Source organism: Alternaria alternata (assembly GCF_001642055.1).
Source record: "Alternaria alternata strain SRC1lrK2f unplaced genomic scaffold CC77scaffold_23, whole genome shotgun sequence".
Taxonomy (NCBI): Eukaryota; Fungi; Ascomycota; class Dothideomycetes; order Pleosporales; family Pleosporaceae; genus Alternaria; species Alternaria alternata.
The window spans coordinates 332,728-350,324 of record NW_017306212.1 but is presented as its reverse complement, the minus strand read 5'-3'; the positions used below and the strand labels follow the sequence as shown (position 1 = coordinate 350,324).

General features: G+C 52.8%; 8 protein-coding genes across 8 annotated transcripts; 4 read left to right on the top strand and 4 right to left on the bottom strand.

The window, feature by feature from the left end:
• Positions 1-250: 250 nt before the first annotated feature.
• Positions 251-2,246, bottom strand: CC77DRAFT_1024438 (U4/U6 small nuclear ribonucleo protein Prp4). The gene is made up of 3 exons (XM_018525874.1): positions 2,146-2,246; positions 433-2,040; positions 251-377 (listed from the first exon to the last, which is right to left on the bottom strand). Exons 1-2 carry the CDS (start codon positions 2,194-2,196, stop codon positions 544-546), a joined length of 1,548 nt encoding a protein of 515 aa, XP_018381437.1. The 5' UTR covers positions 2,197-2,246; the 3' UTR covers positions 251-377; positions 433-543.
• Positions 2,247-2,372: 126 nt separating this feature from the next.
• Positions 2,373-4,200, top strand: CC77DRAFT_1024437 (5-azacytidine resistance protein azr1). Its single transcript, XM_018525873.1, has 2 exons — positions 2,373-2,580; positions 2,647-4,200. The coding sequence occupies exon 2, from the start codon at positions 2,662-2,664 to the stop codon at positions 3,976-3,978; it is 1,317 nt and encodes a 438-aa protein (XP_018381436.1). The 5' UTR covers positions 2,373-2,580; positions 2,647-2,661; the 3' UTR covers positions 3,979-4,200.
• A 378-nt stretch (positions 4,201-4,578) lies between these two features.
• CC77DRAFT_1098683 (kinase-like protein) lies at positions 4,579-6,959 on the top strand. Its single transcript, XM_018529964.1, has 2 exons — positions 4,579-5,704; positions 5,753-6,959. The coding sequence occupies exons 1-2, from the start codon at positions 4,721-4,723 to the stop codon at positions 6,563-6,565; spliced, it is 1,797 nt and encodes a 598-aa protein (XP_018381435.1). The 5' UTR covers positions 4,579-4,720; the 3' UTR covers positions 6,566-6,959.
• A 53-nt stretch (positions 6,960-7,012) lies between these two features.
• CC77DRAFT_1024435 (transcription initiation factor TFIID subunit 7) lies at positions 7,013-9,187 on the bottom strand. The gene has a single exon (XM_018525872.1). The coding sequence runs from the start codon at positions 9,056-9,058 to the stop codon at positions 7,382-7,384; it is 1,677 nt and encodes a 558-aa protein (XP_018381434.1). The 5' UTR covers positions 9,059-9,187; the 3' UTR covers positions 7,013-7,381.
• Positions 9,188-9,369: 182 nt separating this feature from the next.
• Positions 9,370-10,164, top strand: CC77DRAFT_945636 (hypothetical protein; the record flags this gene model as incomplete). Its single annotated transcript, XM_018535031.1, has 2 exons — positions 9,370-9,865; positions 9,920-10,164. 2 exons carry the CDS (start codon positions 9,370-9,372, stop codon positions 10,162-10,164), a joined length of 741 nt encoding a protein of 246 aa, XP_018381433.1.
• Positions 10,165-10,746: 582 nt separating this feature from the next.
• Positions 10,747-11,715, top strand: CC77DRAFT_1024433 (hypothetical protein). The gene is made up of 2 exons (XM_018525871.1): positions 10,747-11,213; positions 11,272-11,715. Exons 1-2 carry the CDS (start codon positions 10,813-10,815, stop codon positions 11,426-11,428), a joined length of 558 nt encoding a protein of 185 aa, XP_018381432.1. The 5' UTR covers positions 10,747-10,812; the 3' UTR covers positions 11,429-11,715.
• Positions 11,716-12,121: 406 nt separating this feature from the next.
• CC77DRAFT_972114 (hypothetical protein) lies at positions 12,122-14,652 on the bottom strand. Its single transcript, XM_018535850.1, has 3 exons — positions 14,581-14,652; positions 14,210-14,513; positions 12,122-14,162 (listed from the first exon to the last, which is right to left on the bottom strand). The coding sequence occupies exons 2-3, from the start codon at positions 14,432-14,434 to the stop codon at positions 12,516-12,518; spliced, it is 1,872 nt and encodes a 623-aa protein (XP_018381431.1). The 5' UTR covers positions 14,435-14,513; positions 14,581-14,652; the 3' UTR covers positions 12,122-12,515.
• A 474-nt stretch (positions 14,653-15,126) lies between these two features.
• CC77DRAFT_1024431 (hypothetical protein) lies at positions 15,127-16,177 on the bottom strand. The gene has a single exon (XM_018525870.1). It carries the CDS (start codon positions 16,162-16,164, stop codon positions 15,418-15,420), a length of 747 nt encoding a protein of 248 aa, XP_018381430.1. The 5' UTR covers positions 16,165-16,177; the 3' UTR covers positions 15,127-15,417.
• Between the last annotated feature and the right edge of the window lie 1,420 nt (positions 16,178-17,597).

Genomic DNA, 17,597 nt, shown 5'->3' with positions numbered 1-17,597 from the left:
GCTTCGACTTGGATGTGTTTTGGAATTATGGGTAGAGCTGGGTAGAGAAGGTGACGCGATGCCATACTACAGACGGAAGGGTAGCAACATGTCTCCTCTTGTCCGACAAATGCCGAGCGGTCTTCCGTAGTCTCGCGATGATGAGTAGATCACCACTGCGTAAGCCGGGTCGCGTGGTTTTGAGGTATCGGTCCTGTCAAGCGCGCGCGGAGACGGGCAAGGAGCGGTGAGTCTCGAAACTGAAGAAAAGCAGCGAGTGAACATGTAAAGGAGGTTGGAATGAAGTTGAAGGATGACGTTGCACACTCCTAGTTGCGCAACGCACTGTGTATTGGTAGCTCCACGCGCTCGGGAGTACTGGGTATCTCGTTTTGAAGCTATGGACATTCTGTGTTCAACATCGGCGTTCAGGTAGAAAGGGCTAGCACTGACCTTTGTGATTCCATTCAAACTCATGGCCATCGCTCCCCTTGCTTTTATCGCATGCTTGCGGCTGTCGCCGTCAAACATCATGAGCCATAGCGTGGTATGACAATTCTGGTCTCATATTCCTCCGTTATCGTCTCTAGCCCACAGTTTCACAGTGCGATCTTTACCGCCACTGACGATCCAAGACGCGTCGCTCGTCACATCGGTACTGAAGACAGGGCCAGAGTGACCTTGGAGTGTTTTGCAGTGCGCCCAGTCGTCTGCTGAGAAGATCTGAACGTTTTTGTCAAATCCAGAAGAGATGACAAAGGTAGAAGCTTTTTTTGGTATGAGTTCCCCTTGGCTGTTCTCCTGCAGCGGCACTCCGCTGGCTGGTCCATCCGTACCCTTGAACCATCGTAGGTCGGTGACACCTCCAGTGTTGGCCGCAATTGAGTTTGTCTCTCTCATCGCGCGGACGTCCCAGCACTTCATGAAACCATCTCCTGAACCAGAGAGTAGGCGATGACCATCCGTTGCCCAGTCCAGGCCGTAGATGGGCTTGATGTGGCTCTCCAGCATGTAAATAACACGGCCTGTGCGCACATCCCACACGCGGCCGATACTGTCGAGACCTGCACTTGCAACCAAGGACCCATCGCCGTTGAAGCTCACGGTATAGACTTCCTTGGAATGACCCTCCTGCATGAGGAGCTCTTGTCCGGTGTTGACGTCCCAGAGTCGCCATGTCGTGTCATCGGAAGCTGAGGCCAAGTACCGTCCACAGGGATGGAACGCTACTCTACAGACGCGATCGGTGTGACCTTGGAGAGTGCGAAGGGGCTTGTCGTCGTCTAGTGACCAAAGCTGGATCTTGCCGCCTGCTCCACCAGAAGCGAAATTCACGCTAGAGGTCGAGACGTTGCTGCCCTCAAGTGTCGCGCCTGGCATCCAATCTATGCCAGTTGCGCGCTCCGTATGCCCACCGCGATAGGCTTTCTTCTGTTCCAAACTAGGGATTTCCAGGAGCGCAACTTTTCCACCCCAGGTACCGTATGCGACATACTTGCCGTTGGGTGAGACGCGCACAATACTGACTGGGCGATCTGCGGTTTGCGACCCATAGAGCTCAAAGCCCTTCAGCCGGTCCTTGATGGTGTTGCGGAACTCGACGTGGGTTTTCAGCGGGATGGTAGCTTCGCGACGCTGGTATGCGACGCGCTCCTTTGCGCGGGGTAAAGAGTATTTGGCCATGTCGCGCCGGGCGTCGAGTAGTGATTGTGTGCCTTGTGTATAGAACTCTTCTTGCTCGTCACCAGGCGCCTCGTCTGCATCTTGCATATCCACATCTGCCGCATCCTCACCCAATGCTTCGGCTGCTTCTGCAAGCAGAGCTCGAAGTCGGTCGCGTCGCTCCGAAGGCCCTTCGCCAAACAAGGTGATAGGCTCGCCTCGCGAGCGCAGCTTTGCCTTGACGTCGCGGTCGGCGGTCGGTACGATGAGTTGCGCTGCTCGTCGTTTGCGGTCGAAATCCTCCATGAGGGAATGGGCCGACGCGTTTCCTCCACCGGGCATGGCATGATCGCGGTCAAGGGGCACGCTGGAGAGGTCAATACCCTCCATCGCATCGTCCTACATGCCTGGGTTAGCTCGAATGCGAAGACAAGCTTGCAAGGTAGCTGCGAAGCACGTGAAGCTCCTCGGCCAGTCTCTCGCCGCAAGTCACTGGGTACGTACCGCGCCATTCTCCTCCTCCACATAAGCCTGTCGCGCCGGGTGCATGCTCATCTTGACTGCTTGTCCCGCCGTGGGCAAGGTTGCTGATGCTCGTAGCGAAGTATCTCGAAAAGAAGTTCGGGGCCAGACACGGGTTTAGGCGATAGGGCTGAGTTAGCGTCGGTTATGTCATACTCCGCGTTTGAGACGAAGCGTGAATCACCTGCAGTGTTTGGTCTAGACGAACATGCTCTGCAGGTTAGAGACCAGATTTCAGTAAAACAATGCCAGCTCGTTGTTCCTAGTTTGCTGCTGGGGCTTCCTTCTGCTATTTCCATCTTTTGAGGATGCTTCAAATAATTGTAAGTACCACGGCCTCCAAAAACTAGCCGATCGGCAATGACGACGGCCAATGTGATTTAGTCCCTTTTCATTTCAACATATCTTGTCGCAGAGGTACGGCACCGCCAGCATGCGCTGCTCTCACGCCAACACTCCAACGTACTGACCTTGAATTTCCAGGCTCTGGCTGTGGCCATGTCATTTGCCATTACCAGCGCGGCGGGCCTTGCGCGACTTTCACCTGTGTCGCGACGCGCCTCATCCAGTGCATTTTTGCTGCTTGCTCTCTCCGCCTCGCCATTGGCAGCGTCTGCCTCCTCTAGTCGAACATCAGGCCTTCATCCGCAGCGTATGCCTTCCAACTTCGCACAACCGACCTGCCCGCTGAACAGAGACACTTCCCCGGCCACTGTCGGCTTACGATCCTTTCATTCCACCTCACACAACTGGCGGAGTACACCGCAGTATACCTACCACGTCGCGGCATCCTACTCAGCCAAGCAGGATCGCTTCAATGCGGAGCAAAATCTCTTCACACAACCAGTGCATGACCCCAGCATCAGCAATGAGGATCTGCGCGACTGCAAAGAGTCCATTGACAAGCGGAAACGAGCGAGAAGTGGCCAGGATGCTTTCTTTTTCAGCCAGGTGGGAAACACAAACACCACAACATTTGGTGTAGCGGATGGAGTCGGAGGATGGGTCGAGTCTGGACTGGACCCAGCTGACTTCTCCCATGGCTTGTGCGAGTACATGGCTTGCGCAGCGCGCTCATGGCCACACGGTTTCAACACGACAGCATTACACCCAAAAGACTTGCTCCAGGTTGCGTACGACGAGGTCACAGATGATGACAGCATTGAGGGTGGTGGTAGCACCGCATGTCTGGCTGTTGCAGAACCGGACGGCAACGTCGAGGTAGCCAACCTAGGAGATTCAGGATTCATGCACCTGGGATTGAACGCAGTACGACATTTCACGCAGCCACAGACGCACGCATTCAATACCCCGTATCAGCTTTCCAAAACTCCCCAACGTATGCTAGTGCAAATGGCTGTATTTGGAGGCCCATCCACACTTTCGGACCTACCCAAGGAGTCGGGTATAACGCACCACAAAGTACGCCATGGCGATGTCCTCGTCTTCGCAACTGATGGTGTGTGGGACAACCTGAGCCCTCAGGATGCGCTCGGTATCGTTAGTCGTCACATGGTCGATCTGGGTGCTTGGGTAGAGAAAGATGGCACCATTGAAGTCGGACAAGACCTAGCGAAGCTGGTACAGGCCGACTCAGCTCGGAAGGCCGACAGCTCATCCCTCCAAGCCAAAGTGGCGGTTGCAATCGCGAAAGAGGCCAAAGTAACAGGGCTGAACACTCGTCGAGATGGACCGTTCGCTAAAGAGGTGCAAAGGTACTACCCTGGGGAGAACTGGCATGGCGGCAAACCGGATGACATTGCTGCCGTGGTAGCTGTTGTACTAGAGGATGCACCTCAGCGAGCAAAATTGTGATTGAATGCATTAGACCTCTGTTGTTTGGCTGCATGGGTAGGCGATGGCGTTTCGGAGAAGACTCACGCTTGGGATCGGAGGCGTATCTGCGCATAGAACTATGGTTTGGTAATCCTGTTGGCCATTTGCATGCTTGGTGGAGGTTATGAATCTGGAAAAGTAGACAGAAACGCTAGAAAACAATATACCTGAATACGACCGTTGCATACCGTCTCCCATGTACATTTAGAGATGAGAGCACACCACGAGTACAGTCAGACTACGATGTTCAGCCGTTGTATTAGGGTTGAGCGAAACTCATCATTGCGACGAAAGCGGATGAGTTTGAGTAGTCTTTAGCAACGTGTTTATCAGGTTGTGATAGGGTCTTTCCAACAGTGAAAACACTGGAACGCAGGATACATTGAACCCTAGACTACGCTGCAACGTCAAAGCTCAGACAAGCAACACAGATCACACGCTCAAGCTAGTGATGGTTTGGCGGACAAGGCTTTTTGACGTCAAGGTGTAGCTCGGCTGTTTGTTTGTCGCCGTTACCTCAGCAACGCGACCCACGCGAGTCTCAGAATCGCGCGCTACCCAAGTATTGATGAACGCCAACTTCACCCCATCCTTACCACGAAACAGAACGCCTACCTTCCGGATGTATGCGCAACTAACCCACAGCCAACAATCGCTATCCACGTAACCCGGCGAGAACATATATAGGAACGCGCCTCCACAATCTCGACGCGACATTGGAATGGCTACCGTTTCGCCCACGCCCTCATATGGGGGTCGCATGCGTGCGCACTCCTCGATACGACCCAGGAGAGACTCTCCACTGTCGGTGTTGGGGCAATCACAGGGCTTCTCAGCGGATGCGCCCATGATGCAGAACATCAACATTGGCGACAGCTCCGACGACGAGATACCGCAACCTATGAAGCTTAGCGCTTTGACAACTGCACTACTTGCGCAAGGGAGTGACGTCGACTCGCCTGAGAAAAGGAAACCAAAGCTGAAGATCTCGCGCAATGCATCTCCTGGCTCCAACACACCAGTGCAAGATACCGTCACACCTGCACCAAGTTTGCGAATAAAGAGAGTACCATTACGGGGTGCGCCCATGAGGAGATTTCGGAGGACACCTCAGAGCGAAGAAGAGCACCATCCCTCTCAAGACCAAGAAAACATGCCCATCTCAGCAGTCAAGGTGCAGCCTGAGAACGTGCCCGATTCTGTCCTGAAGGTTACCGGCTCTGTCATGAAGGTGGCAGAGGATCGCCACATGCAACCACCTCCAGAGCACCAGTCACCCATACAACGATCATCGCAGCAGCAAGAGAAACAAAGGCCACTCCAGGCGCTCGACGCGAACACACCGCGAAGACCAGCACCTCCACCTCCCCCGAAGATGTCAGTGCTGGAGACGGCGACCACTGCGGCCGGAGCGGCGACAACAAAGACGAGGGAGAGAAAGAAGAGGAGCACATTATCCGTCAACGGGAAGCATTACTCCCAAATGGACAGGATCGGACGAGGAGGCAGTTCGGCTGTTTACCGTGTCATGGCAGAGAATTTCAAGCTATTGGCACTGAAGAGAGTCAAGCTTGAAGATGCAGACGAGGCCACCGTGCGAGGCTTCAAGGGCGAGATCGACCTGCTCCAGAAGCTCAAGAACGTTGATCGCGTTGTGAGACTATACGATTGGGAGGTGGACGAGCAACGGCAGGTGCTCAGTGTGGTATGTATACTCCGAGAGAAGGCAAAGCACAGCACTAACATCTACCAGCTCATGGAACTCGGAGAATCGGATCTCGCACGCATAATACGGATGAAACTCGACCCGGCCGATGGCGATGGCAAACTAGACCTGAGCTTTACACGTTACTACTGGAAGGAAATGCTCGAATGCGTCGGAGCAGTTCACGATCACGACATTGTCCACTCAGATCTCAAACCCGCAAACTTCCTCCTTACCTCGGGCCGCTTAAAGCTCATCGATTTCGGCATTGCAAACGCCATCGAAGTTGACCACACCGTAAACGTGCACCGGGATTCACACATTGGCACTCCAAACTACATGTCACCAGAATCGCTCGAAGACTCCGCTGGCGGCGCCCGAGGCCTCTTGTCTAACGGCAACGGCTCCAAAGACATGGCTTTAGGGAAACCTTCTGACGTTTGGAGTCTTGGCTGTATCCTCTATCAAATGGTCTACGGCCGTCCTCCTTTCGCACACATTACAAACCAGATGGCGCGTGTCCTCGCCATCGTCAATCGCGACTACAAGATCGAAATCCCCGATCTCGGTGTCGGTGATGTTCGTGTCCCTCCTGGTCTCAAAGCGACACTTCGTCGCTGCTTGCAACGCGACGCCTCGCGTCGACCAAACGTCGCTCAACTCTTGGATGAAAGAGATCCTTTTCTGTACCCCGATGGCGGCGATGACCTCAGGATACCGCAGGAGTTGCTCGGTCAGATCATTCAAAGAGTCGCGGATCGGTTTAGGGATCCGAACAAAAGCCCTCCTACTGATGATGAGATTCGTCAGTATCCCGCAAGTTTTTACGAGAAGATCAGACAGTTACTGGAGAGTGACTGATCTTTTCTTTGTTGTTTAACTATGTGGTTATTCTTGATGCTCCGTTTTGAGTATCAGCATTTTCTGTTCTTGGACAGCAACGCTTTGTTCTCCTTGTTCTGTTTTTTCACTATCATGATAACTTGGCGCTGGGTTTCCATCTCGAAAGGTTTCTTCGTTGTTGCATCTGCCTGCTTTTGGCTACCTTCTTATTACCCCCTCTTTTTGCGCGTTCAAGCGTCGCATTCTCCCAAAAGGCGTCCCATTTGTTAGCATAGGCGCTTTGTATTTTGGCTCTGGCACGAACCTGTAAATGGCTTTTACGAATGGCGGTCTAACTCTAGTCGCACACGGTTTCCTTGTTTTGTATATACCCGTTTTGGAGATGCTGAGAAATCAACTCCTTTAATCGCTCATTTAAACACTTGATGATGCTGATGTGATTGTGATCTCCAACAGTTTACGAAAGACGCTGATTGATTAATTATGATTTTGCATGATGCACTTTTGACGCTGCAAGACTTTTGCATGAACGTGACAGTCGTAATCTGGTTCCCACACTGTAGAAGGCTCTTCCAGAAATGCTGGTTACATGTCCTTGCAAGTGGTTGTATATAGCTAGGTAAAGTGCCTTGGTTTGAACACATGCTTGTAGAAACAGTAGTTGAAATAGAGAATAATCGATAAAGAAACATAACCGCTACATTGCTAGTCCCCAGAACGCCACATGAATGCTCTACATCCCGTAAGAACGCCATCGCAATGCTACCGTCTCTGTTGAAACATACTACCCAAACCTCATGACCCAAGAAGACCGAAGTCTAGTAGGAGGTCCGTTTATTCATCCGCCTCCTCATTTCCGAGCTGCTTACGCTTGATTGCAAGATCGGCCTTCTGCTTATCGATCTGGGTTTGCACACGCTTCTTGAAGAGGACGTTGGTCTGCCTGTCGCGCGCTTCTGTGCTCTGAACAATAGCCCTCTCCAACTCTGCAATCTCACCCCGGAGTTGCTCTTGACGTTGCTCTTCAGCCGCCGCGGCTTCATCCACCTCATCGACGTCTTCATCAGAATCTGCATCGTCATCGTCATCATCGTCGTCTGCAGATGTCGCTGCTGCTGGGGTAGAAGCCGCAGTCTCAGTTTCGACGACATTGCCGTTCTGGCCCAGAGCGTGCATAGCGACATCGTGAGCGGTCGTAGGAGTGTCGACCTGTTCAACTTGCACATTGTTGTTACCAGCGAGCAAGGCGTTGAGCTGATCATTATCGCCCTGGAACTCAACCTCGTCATCCATGAGTCCTTCAGCAAGCATCTGCTCCAGTTGGTCGGCATCCATTTCCTCCACTTGGGTAGCATTTGCCATCTCTTCATCGTCATCAACCTCCTCTTCAGAACTTGACTCCTCTGAGCTTTCTGCCTCGCTATCTACCATCTCGTACTTTGTTGACACCGCAGTCGCATCATTCTCTATTAGTCGATTCAACTGCGCTTCGGCGCGCTCAACATCAATGTATGATTTGCGAGGGCGGAAACGCCGTTTGCGAGCCCACTTCATGGGTGGTGTCAGACCATGGGGAAACCGATGGGTGTCTGGAGAGATATACGAGGGAAGCGGGAACTTCCTAGCTTCGTCCTCGTTCTTAACCTCGTCCAAAACTAGTAACATTTGGCATACGTCTGCGGTCTTGACCCAGTCCTTCTTGTTCCAACTCTTCAGCGACTCTATGACTGCGGGGAGCTCGACCATGGTCGCAGCGTACATGCGGTTCTGTATAGTGAGCATGGCTCGACGACCCTCGCGGTCGAAGAATCGGAAGTGTACGCCAGGCCCTCCCTGCGATACGCTCTTGCCGATAGTCTTCTCCTCGATGGACTTGCGCAGTAGATCGCAGTCTGGGCCGGGCTTCATGCGCAGCACAAACTGCGATTCGATCGCTGGGTCGGGTTCCGCCTCCTCTGCTTCACTGTCGTAACCGACACCGTATGGTCTGACTGGCGGCTTTCCTGCACCTTTGACCTTGAGGATAGCAGTACTGGGTCTCGCCGAGCCCATGGCTCCCTTCGGTTTGATGGAGAGTTTGATAGATTGAGTGCGATTATGCGATTTGATGGGCTGTGGTGGAGGTTGTTCGACTGCGGTGTAGTCATCCTCGTCGTCGGTATCGTTAGCCATGGCGAGGCTCTTCGCGGTAGGCTTCGGTTTGCGCTTGGCGGCAGGTGAATCAAAATCATCGCCACCGTCTTCGCGTGCTCTCTTCTTGGGTCCAGGCTTTCCCGGAGGAATGACATTACCGCTTTCGTCGAGTTTGGGCTTCTTGGTGTACTTGCGCTTCACTTTGGCCTCGCCATTCTGGCTATCCGCAGGTTCACCGGCCGCGGGGGCTGCGGGCTTCAACTTGATCTTGAGGCCTCCTGGTTTTGCGGAAATGGGTGTAGGCGCGTCGGACGGAGGAGGTTCTGAGGGCGGCGCATCGCTGGGAGCGGCGTTCGGGTTCTTGAGTTTGAGCTTCATCTTGGGCGACGACACGTAGGGATTCGTTGTTCACGACGGCGATGTTCGAGTACGCACGTGCGAGCGCGACATTTGCGAGAATGCGCGGTGGTGTGGAAGCTGGAGTAGGTGAGTCGGAGTCGTTCACATTCCATGGGTGTTCGGTCTTGGCAGCCGCCATGGTGAAGGGCCAAAGCTTTCCCATCGCGTCCCTTCACCTTCCCTACACTCAACTGCGCCGAAACAATACCACAATGCGCCTGCTGTTTCCACCGTAACAGCACGACACCGAACGGACCTCTGCATCTCACCTCACTCACGTAAATGCAAGCATGTCCCAGAACGACCTCTTTCTCAACTTGCTGCGGCCCGCCGTCCTCCATATTCTACGCGCGACAGGCTTCCAGCATGGCAAACCTTCGGCTGTCGACACCATCGTAGACCTCACAGCCCGATACCTATCGCTACTGGCAGAACGCACAGCGTACAATGCCTTTTCAAATCACAACGACCTCACGCCAGACGTTAGTGATGTGCGCATGGCAATGCAGGACTGCGCCCTCCTCGTGCCGACTATGACAGCAGGGGAAGAGCTATGGAAAGAGATACTGCGCAAACCCCTCGATGAGTACAACGAAGAGACGGGTGCCCGCGAGAACGAGGCAGCTCGGCGCGACGCCGAGGATACAGCAGACGTGACCGAATTCATCGAATGGGTCAAGGGCGATCAGAACAAAGAGATTAGGCGCATAGCAGGCATCTACAAGCCCGTAGCGACGAACCCAACGGAGCAGCTGGATCAGGAAGAAATGGAGGACTATTTGAATAGTATGTCTGAATACCGCGTATCACGGCTGCAGGTCCACTAACAGCTTTTCCCAGCCCTCATGAAGAAACACAGCAAGACCGGCGTCGAATCACGCTTCCAAGGCACTGTTCTTGGAGTTCCAGCCGAGCCTAAGACCATCAAAATCGAAGGGGGAGGCGCGGAATCGATAGAGGAGTGGAATCGCAGAACCCGGGAGAGAGCTGCCAAAGCAGCAGAGTCGAAGCGGGAGAGCCGCGAGACGACAAATCACATCGAGACCAGAGAGCCTTCGGAAGACGTGGTTATGGAAACGGAGTGATACCTGGTTGTCCATCATACAAGCATAGCGAAGGCGTTTGGGCACGAATCATTTTTACGGCGTTATGAAATACCAGGGCTGTTGGGCAGCGGGCTTTGTGGCTCACAGGGTGCTTCGCGTCATTTCGCAACTTGAGCTCGCGTGCTCAGGTACCACACGGCCACGGCCCATCATACTTAAAGCGCATCTATCTCCAACATATATCACATCACATCCAAAACTCTGGTACCAGCATTCTGTCGCTTCCTGCGAACCATAAGCAAGTGAGTCTGGGATGGCTGAGTGAAGTGTACGGGCCTTATTATACTGGTATTTCCGGCAAGCAGGCTTTGGGACCGATCACGCACTTAGCCCTCCCGCACTGATACCGATTACTACAATCAAAGACTAAAACGCGGCCCAGACGTTTGTTTTCCGCGTTCTCACATGACGGGAGCGCGCGCGGGTGGGGCAAGAATGAATGACGGGCCCACCCCGCAGACGTCATAGTAATGGCAGATAGCCAAAACAATGTCCTCCAAGCTTCAGCTTGAATTCCCGTATACAAACCCAATTGCACCCAGTCTTCAATCTTACACTCTGCCTGATTCCATTGCAGATTGACATTTCACTTACACATCCACCACAACCACATATACCAATCCCAACATGTCCGGTCTCGATCCTAAAGGCCCCTCGCAGCCTTCCCTAGACCAAGCCTACACCACACCTGGCAACCCAGCGCAAAAAGACCCAAAAGAGCAAGTACAAACAGAATTCAACGCCGCCGACAACTCAGCCAGTGTTGACCAACGTATCCCCACCAAACAAGCTACCGATGCCGAAGGACTACGGAACGCAAAGTTCGAGGAAGGCATGGGTGTACACGGCGCACCAGCGGGCGAAGAGAGAAAAGGTCTGGGTCATGAAGACGTAGGAAGGCATAAGGAGCTAGATGGACAACAAATGGCTGCACCAGGTGAGGGACGCGTTGCGGATGCGGTAGCTAAGGGAGGAAAGGGTATGGGTGGTGGTGGAGAACAGCCTGATTTGGCGAGTGACTTGGACAGGTAGGCACTCAAATTCTGGACTGAGGTACATCGGAAAATCATACTAACGATTGAACAGGAAGAAGGCCGAGCAGGCCGAAGCAAGAGATGCTATCAAACAGTCAAAGGGTGAGGCGACACAAGTTGGCGGCGCATTGGGTCAGACTGGTGGACCCGCAAACCCCGTCGACAACTCGAGTCAGGGCGGTGGTAACTACCCCAACTCTAGCTACTAGGCCTTTCTTGTCAAAGGTCGGGCACAGGCTATATCTCGACATATGTGGGCCGTCGGATGATTGTCAAAGCATAAAGTTAAGGACTCAACAAACGGCTGGTCTTGATATAGACAGCGAAAGCAACAACAGCAAGAGCATCCTATACAGACCTATGTTGTTTTGTCAACAATGCACACATGCGCTTATCAATCTAGCGGTGTTCCCACTTTACAGATTCTTTCTTAATCAGATCCATCATCACATATGTACCTCTACTTTCCGAACATAGAGCCTCTTCCAACTTACGCAAAACAGCTCTGTGGAGTCTACATGCGTGATTCATTGAGTATATACATCTAATATTGAACTGCGTCCATGCACTCAGAGGACCCCAGCATGTCTCGTAATGGGCATATTGCGCCTGCGGGGCGATGTCTGGGTGAAGTGGATATCAGAAATGACATGTCTTGGTACGGAACATCTAGTAAGACGGGGTATCTATTGTGCTATGTTGTGCATATGCATATAATAATCGTTAAAGGAAAGAAAGGGGATGCGTGAAGTACTGACTAGCGCAGCAACGCACAACGATCGTGATGTGATCCGATGTGGGCAAGTATCACGCGGTTGGTGAGTATGCAAAGATATGCGAGGATGGGTGCATTGTCGATGGCAGAGGCGTCAAGGGTCTTGTCAAACGTCACAGTCAATCATGCGTGTAGATTTTAGTTATTCTATATTTTACTTTCTTCGAAGCCCGGTAGCAGAAGCCACACACAGGCATTAATGGTATGATAACGACATCGATGCATGATGCAAACGTCTATCTCCCTAGCAGCACGGCTTCGCGGAGTGCTCCCTCTTTCTCTATCAGCTAAATAAAGCAACGCTGCAAGCGACCTCGATCATATACGACGCGAGCGTGAGAAAAATGTACGAAAACGCCACGATGCGGACCTACCACAGCCGCTCCATAGGAAGACGAGCTGGTGGTCTCAGGCATCAAACTCCAAAGACAAAAAGCAAAGCCCAAGCCCAACGTTATATACATCAGCGGCTCAAGGAGCCAAGGAGAAAGAGGATGAGAAGGAGGCAGAAGAAGAAGTGCCTACATGGGAGGACCCATGTACGCGTCGAACTGGAAGTTACTCATGTCGGTCGAGACAGGGAGATTGGGGTCGAAGAAGGCAGTGTTGTCGAAGACCATAGGCTCACTCGCATGCATACTCATACCATAGTCCATGTTAAACTGGGTTGAGTCTACAGGGACTTGGTTGATCATCTGTACTGGCATGGGCATGGGGACCTGCATAGGCAGAGGTTGCTGTGACGCGGGGTAGGCGGCAGCCGCGGCGGGGACAGCAGTGTTGTCAATCTCATAAGAGGGAGCGTCGAAGGAGTTGTCGATCTGCTCGGCCGCATCATTGTCGGATTGGCTCTCTGGCGATTGCGGGGTGGGCTTGTTGTCGACTTCCACCTCTTTGATCCAGTTTTGCTTGAGATACTCCATAGGAGGGTGGTCTCCGCCACCAATGCCACCACGCTTCTCGTCGTTCTTGCCCTTCCTGCCCCTCTTGCGGGGATGGAAGTGCGCACGTCGAAGGTGAGCGGCAGCGTTGTAGTACGCGCCGTACACCTTCTTGTTACGGCAGTGCTTACAGTTGGCAAGGAACTTCTTGTCGGCTGAAGAGTCGACGCAGATGTAGCCCTTCCTGCGCGAGGCATGGGCACGAGCAATGTGACGGTCAAGCTCATGAGTGCCACGGAACCCATCGGGTCGCTCGTTGCAGAAATTACACTTGATCTTTGGATGTTGAGGGCGCACGTACGGTGTCTTTGACAGAACACCGACAGTCTTAGAGGAACCATCCTCAGACCTTATCCTTGTCATCTGAGCATTGGATGACGCAGACTCGGTCTTATCATTGTTGTCGATCGCCTTCGGAGCAATCTTGCGAGACGCAGCTTGCGCAACGATCTCGCGTTCGCGTTGCGATTGACGAGAGCTATTCAATGAAGATGCAGAGATCTCGCTCGAATAACCCTCGCTTGATGAAGCTGAAGTCGACCTCCGCATATCCTCCGCCAGGCACGACTGATCGTTGTCGGAAGAGGCAAGTGTAGCACTTGCAGGAATAGATGAAGAAAGGAAAGCTTCACTGGAGGAGCCAGTGAAGTTGAGAAAATGAGAACCATCAGCGGACTCGCTGATGGGCTTTGATGCGACGTTAAAGGAAAAAGGAAAAGACCCATCCTCTGGGAGGATGGGCATACATGAAGAATTTGACTGGTTGCGCGACATGGAAATGTTATCAAAAAACAAAGGGTTGTAACTACCCTGACGACTCATGTTACTAGATTGAGTAACAGGAGTCATCAGAGCTGTTGACGGCGTGCTGGGTGAAGAGACATCCGAAGACGAACTCCACTGCAGGTTTGGTGTCAGTTGCAACTGTTGTGAATGCTGGGGGGTGGGGAGGGATGAGTTGTCTGGCTGGATGCAGCTGTTGACGTAGTCGCCAACGCTGTACTCAGCGATGCTATTGTAAGCAGTCTCTGACACCGACTGGAGAGTCGGCTGTCTTCGCATTGAAGAGTCAGAGTAGAGCGTGTAGTCGGTATTTTGCTCTTGGGGCATTGACTGCCAGTCAGAGTACGTAGTGTTTGAGCGCTGGAGACCGCTGGCCATGGCCGAGTCTGAGCGGTTCATGACAGGAGCCGAGCGGGTACGGTCCATGGACTCGAAGCCGGTAGTCTGGTGGGTGTTAGATGAGGGACGAGCAGACCAAAGGTAGTCCATACTGGGAGCTGAGTCATGTCTGACGCGTTGAAGGCCATTGAGCGTGGTACCTCGTGGGCCATGGAAGGTTGTGAGGTTTGGCAGGCGGCCTGGAACCAGGCGCGGTTCAGCTCCTCGTGCGAGAGATGTGCGTTGCTCAGGCAGAAGTTGCGCTTGGCCTGTTCGAGGAAGTCGACGTAGGTATTACTACTACTACTGCTACTGCTATTCGAAAGAGTCGAGGCCATGACGTCTGAGGGGTAGTGGGATGGCGCGGCAGGAGAAAAAAAAATAGTGGTAGCGGTTGGTAGCGGTGTAAGAAGCAAGCTGCACGAGGGACGGTGATCAGCAACAACGGCCAAAGCAAGAGATCGTCTGTGCAGGAAGATCTTACGGTGGTGATGGGCGGTGATTGTCAAGAAAGAGGCAGATTGGGGTCTCTGAGGATAGCGAGGCGATGAATAAGTGAGAGTGCGGGTTGAGAAGGGGAGCATGTGCTTTTAGCACCACCTCAGAGCATGGGGGACGAGCGATGCGCTGGCTCGTGTCGGAGAGCGTCTGACGACTGCGGCCCGCGCTGAGCGGTGGACAGAGGGCCAAGCTGGGCTCAGAAGGGCCATCCTCGTTGGCGATCGCTGGCCATGGTCTGATGTGTTATTGGGCCAAAGGGGCCGGCCGCAATTTTCATTCGCTGCCTCACTTCTGACGCACGGAAACCAATGAGCCGACCCTGGCTGCTCGATCCTGGGGTCTACCCAGTGCGACCCTATCGTGAACCCACACTCGGTGAAGGACCACCAGGTTTCATGCGTGCTTTCGCATTTGGCAAACTGTGCTGTCAGTGGCAGCGGCGTCGCCCACACATCTTTTCTCTGGCGTCGCGCCAATCACCCTGTTAATCCCAATCCGTCTGCCGCACGGCTGAATCGCCAGCCATCAGTCGTCATCGCTCAAGGGCACGCGAATCGCGGAAACGGCGGATCGCCGTCAGTTTTCTCGACTCCGTTAGCCATGTCAGCAATTGAAGAGTCCAGGCTCAATGATCGTCTCCCATACTGGCAACCGCCAGCCCATGTGTCGTGAACTACCCGTTAGGGTTGGTGTCCTCATCGCGATTTACACCTTGGCAGAGCATCACCCCCAGGTACCTAGGTACCCCAGCCTGAATCGCGTTACGCGGCTCATTTCCCGTAAGGTTTGATTGATTCAATCTATGCTGTTGCTAACTTGGTCACCAACTTTCCATCTGTTGTCCCCAAGTCGCAGGGGACTTGAGGAAGGCTGCGCCAGGAAGGCCTGGTGACAGCAGTCCTCTCAGCCTGCTGCGCTTACGTTTCTCTGGTGGATGCATCGAAACCGTAGATGACGCGGACGAGAACTTGGACTTCAGGCCCTCTTCCTGGGGAGGACTCTGTGCGACACCATGGCATATTGGCCCTGTCTCCTCCACGCTACAAACGCTTGCCTTGCGCGTGGCCATGTCCTGCATCCCTTCATCCATGTCGTCGCTCATGATTAGACTTTCTCGTAACCAGTACTGGTCAAAGGTGACTTCAGTAACATTCCCAACCACACCGAATTCCTCGAAAAACATGACTATGCCATCCAGCCCAACGGTATCCGATATTCGCCTTCCTGGTGAGTCTAGCTTGGGGTCAAACGTAAATGGATCAAGCGTTGCTACAGAGTCTCTACGGAGCTTAGCTGGATGCGCCGCCAGCATAATCGCCCCGGGTAGATAAACTCTCCGCCTTTCAGCCGCGTCAACGTCTCCATAGTTGTGCTTGCGCTTTAGCGTACGGCGGCCTTCTACGTTTGCCCGTGCGGACGAGGGCGAGTGGGTTTTTTGATGAATAATGGTTTTGACCGACTTGACTGATTTCCGACCCCACGAGCGAGATGAGTGTGGACTACCTAAAGTTTCACTTGTCGCAAGCTGGTTTGGTATCGCGTAACATTCTCGTGGTGTTGACAGCATCGAGCTTGGTGAGGTAGGTAATTTCTTTGACTCAAAGTCCGCCAGAGCTGTGTTTAGCGTCCTAAGCTGCTTCTGTTTCAAGGTTTCTTGTACTCGTGCTTTATCGGAGAGAGATCCGGGATCATGCCTCATTTCAGACAAGATGGTGGCCTCATCACCCTGGCATGGTGGTTTGGGTAGTGCCTTGCGCGGTCCCAATCGCTCGTTGCTAGAGGCTTCTCTGATATCCAAACAGTTCGCGAACCTATCACACGGCCTCGGTTTCCCTCTCCTGATCGTTTTCGTATAGGTCAGCCTTGCACTGATCGCTCGTCGCGGTTCTAGTGCTGGCGCAATCAATGCTTCGAAGACGCCTGGAGGTGCTGTCTGTGACTTCTTCCGTAATCGAGGTTGATCTGTGACATTGACTTTGTTGCTGAAGCTTCTCCTCCACAGTCTAAGGTTATCTTTGAGCGGCGGCGACGCCATTCTAATCGTTGGTGTTTCTGGTGACTCTGGTTGCCCGTGCGAAGGTGGTGATCTCGGAGGTGTTCGTAGTTGCAGTGTGGTATCGTTGTCATCCTCCACTTCATCTTCGGAATTCGAGGCCGAGGAAAACATCATAGTCCAAAGACCATCAAGCATGCTCGTACTGATCTCGCTTGTAGGCCGGCCTGCAAAGTTTGCAGACGGCAGCATTTCGACGGGCATGTCATAGTAATCCTCTGCAGCGTGTTCCATGGTCTAACAAATACAATGGAGAAGTGTAGTGGTGAGTACTCGAATGCACATATGAAGTATGGTAACTGCAGAGCTGCTTAAAGTCTCTCTTTGTTTACCCATGGCTACACTGGTGCTGTTGTTGCACAGACGAACATGCAAATGCATTCCGATATTTTAGTAGACAAAGGAAGCCTTGGAGATATCCGACAGAGGCGAAGCACGAATAGTTACCTAGACAGGAACTACTCTGTCCGCCGACGTCAAGCCATTAATCCCGGATTTGATGAGGATTGCTTACATTGGGTGCAGGTTCGCGGCGTACGACCGTCTTGTATCACCCCTTGCATATGCGCAGTTGCTGAGCCTCACCAGCCCAACCAAACTAAGCTTCAATACTCAAAGCATCTCTAGTTTGTCCATTATCTATTTCCAGATGTCCTGCATACATACGCGCTCATTCTATTCGGATACTCCCGTGGAAGCAGTATGCTGCATGTATCGTGGACATGATCAAAGATCATGGTGCGTTGCTCGCGAGTGACGTTTTGCAGCTCTTTGAGTACTACGCCTTCTCAATGCGTCTATCTCAGATCTTGCTTAGAGGTTCACATGTAGTTTCGATCAGGATGACCCTCTCCGGACCCTCCTCTGATTCGTAAAATATTTCCTAAGAAATTTGTCCTCATCCAAATCAGAATCTCGAGATGTCCGGATTGTGTACCAAGGAAACA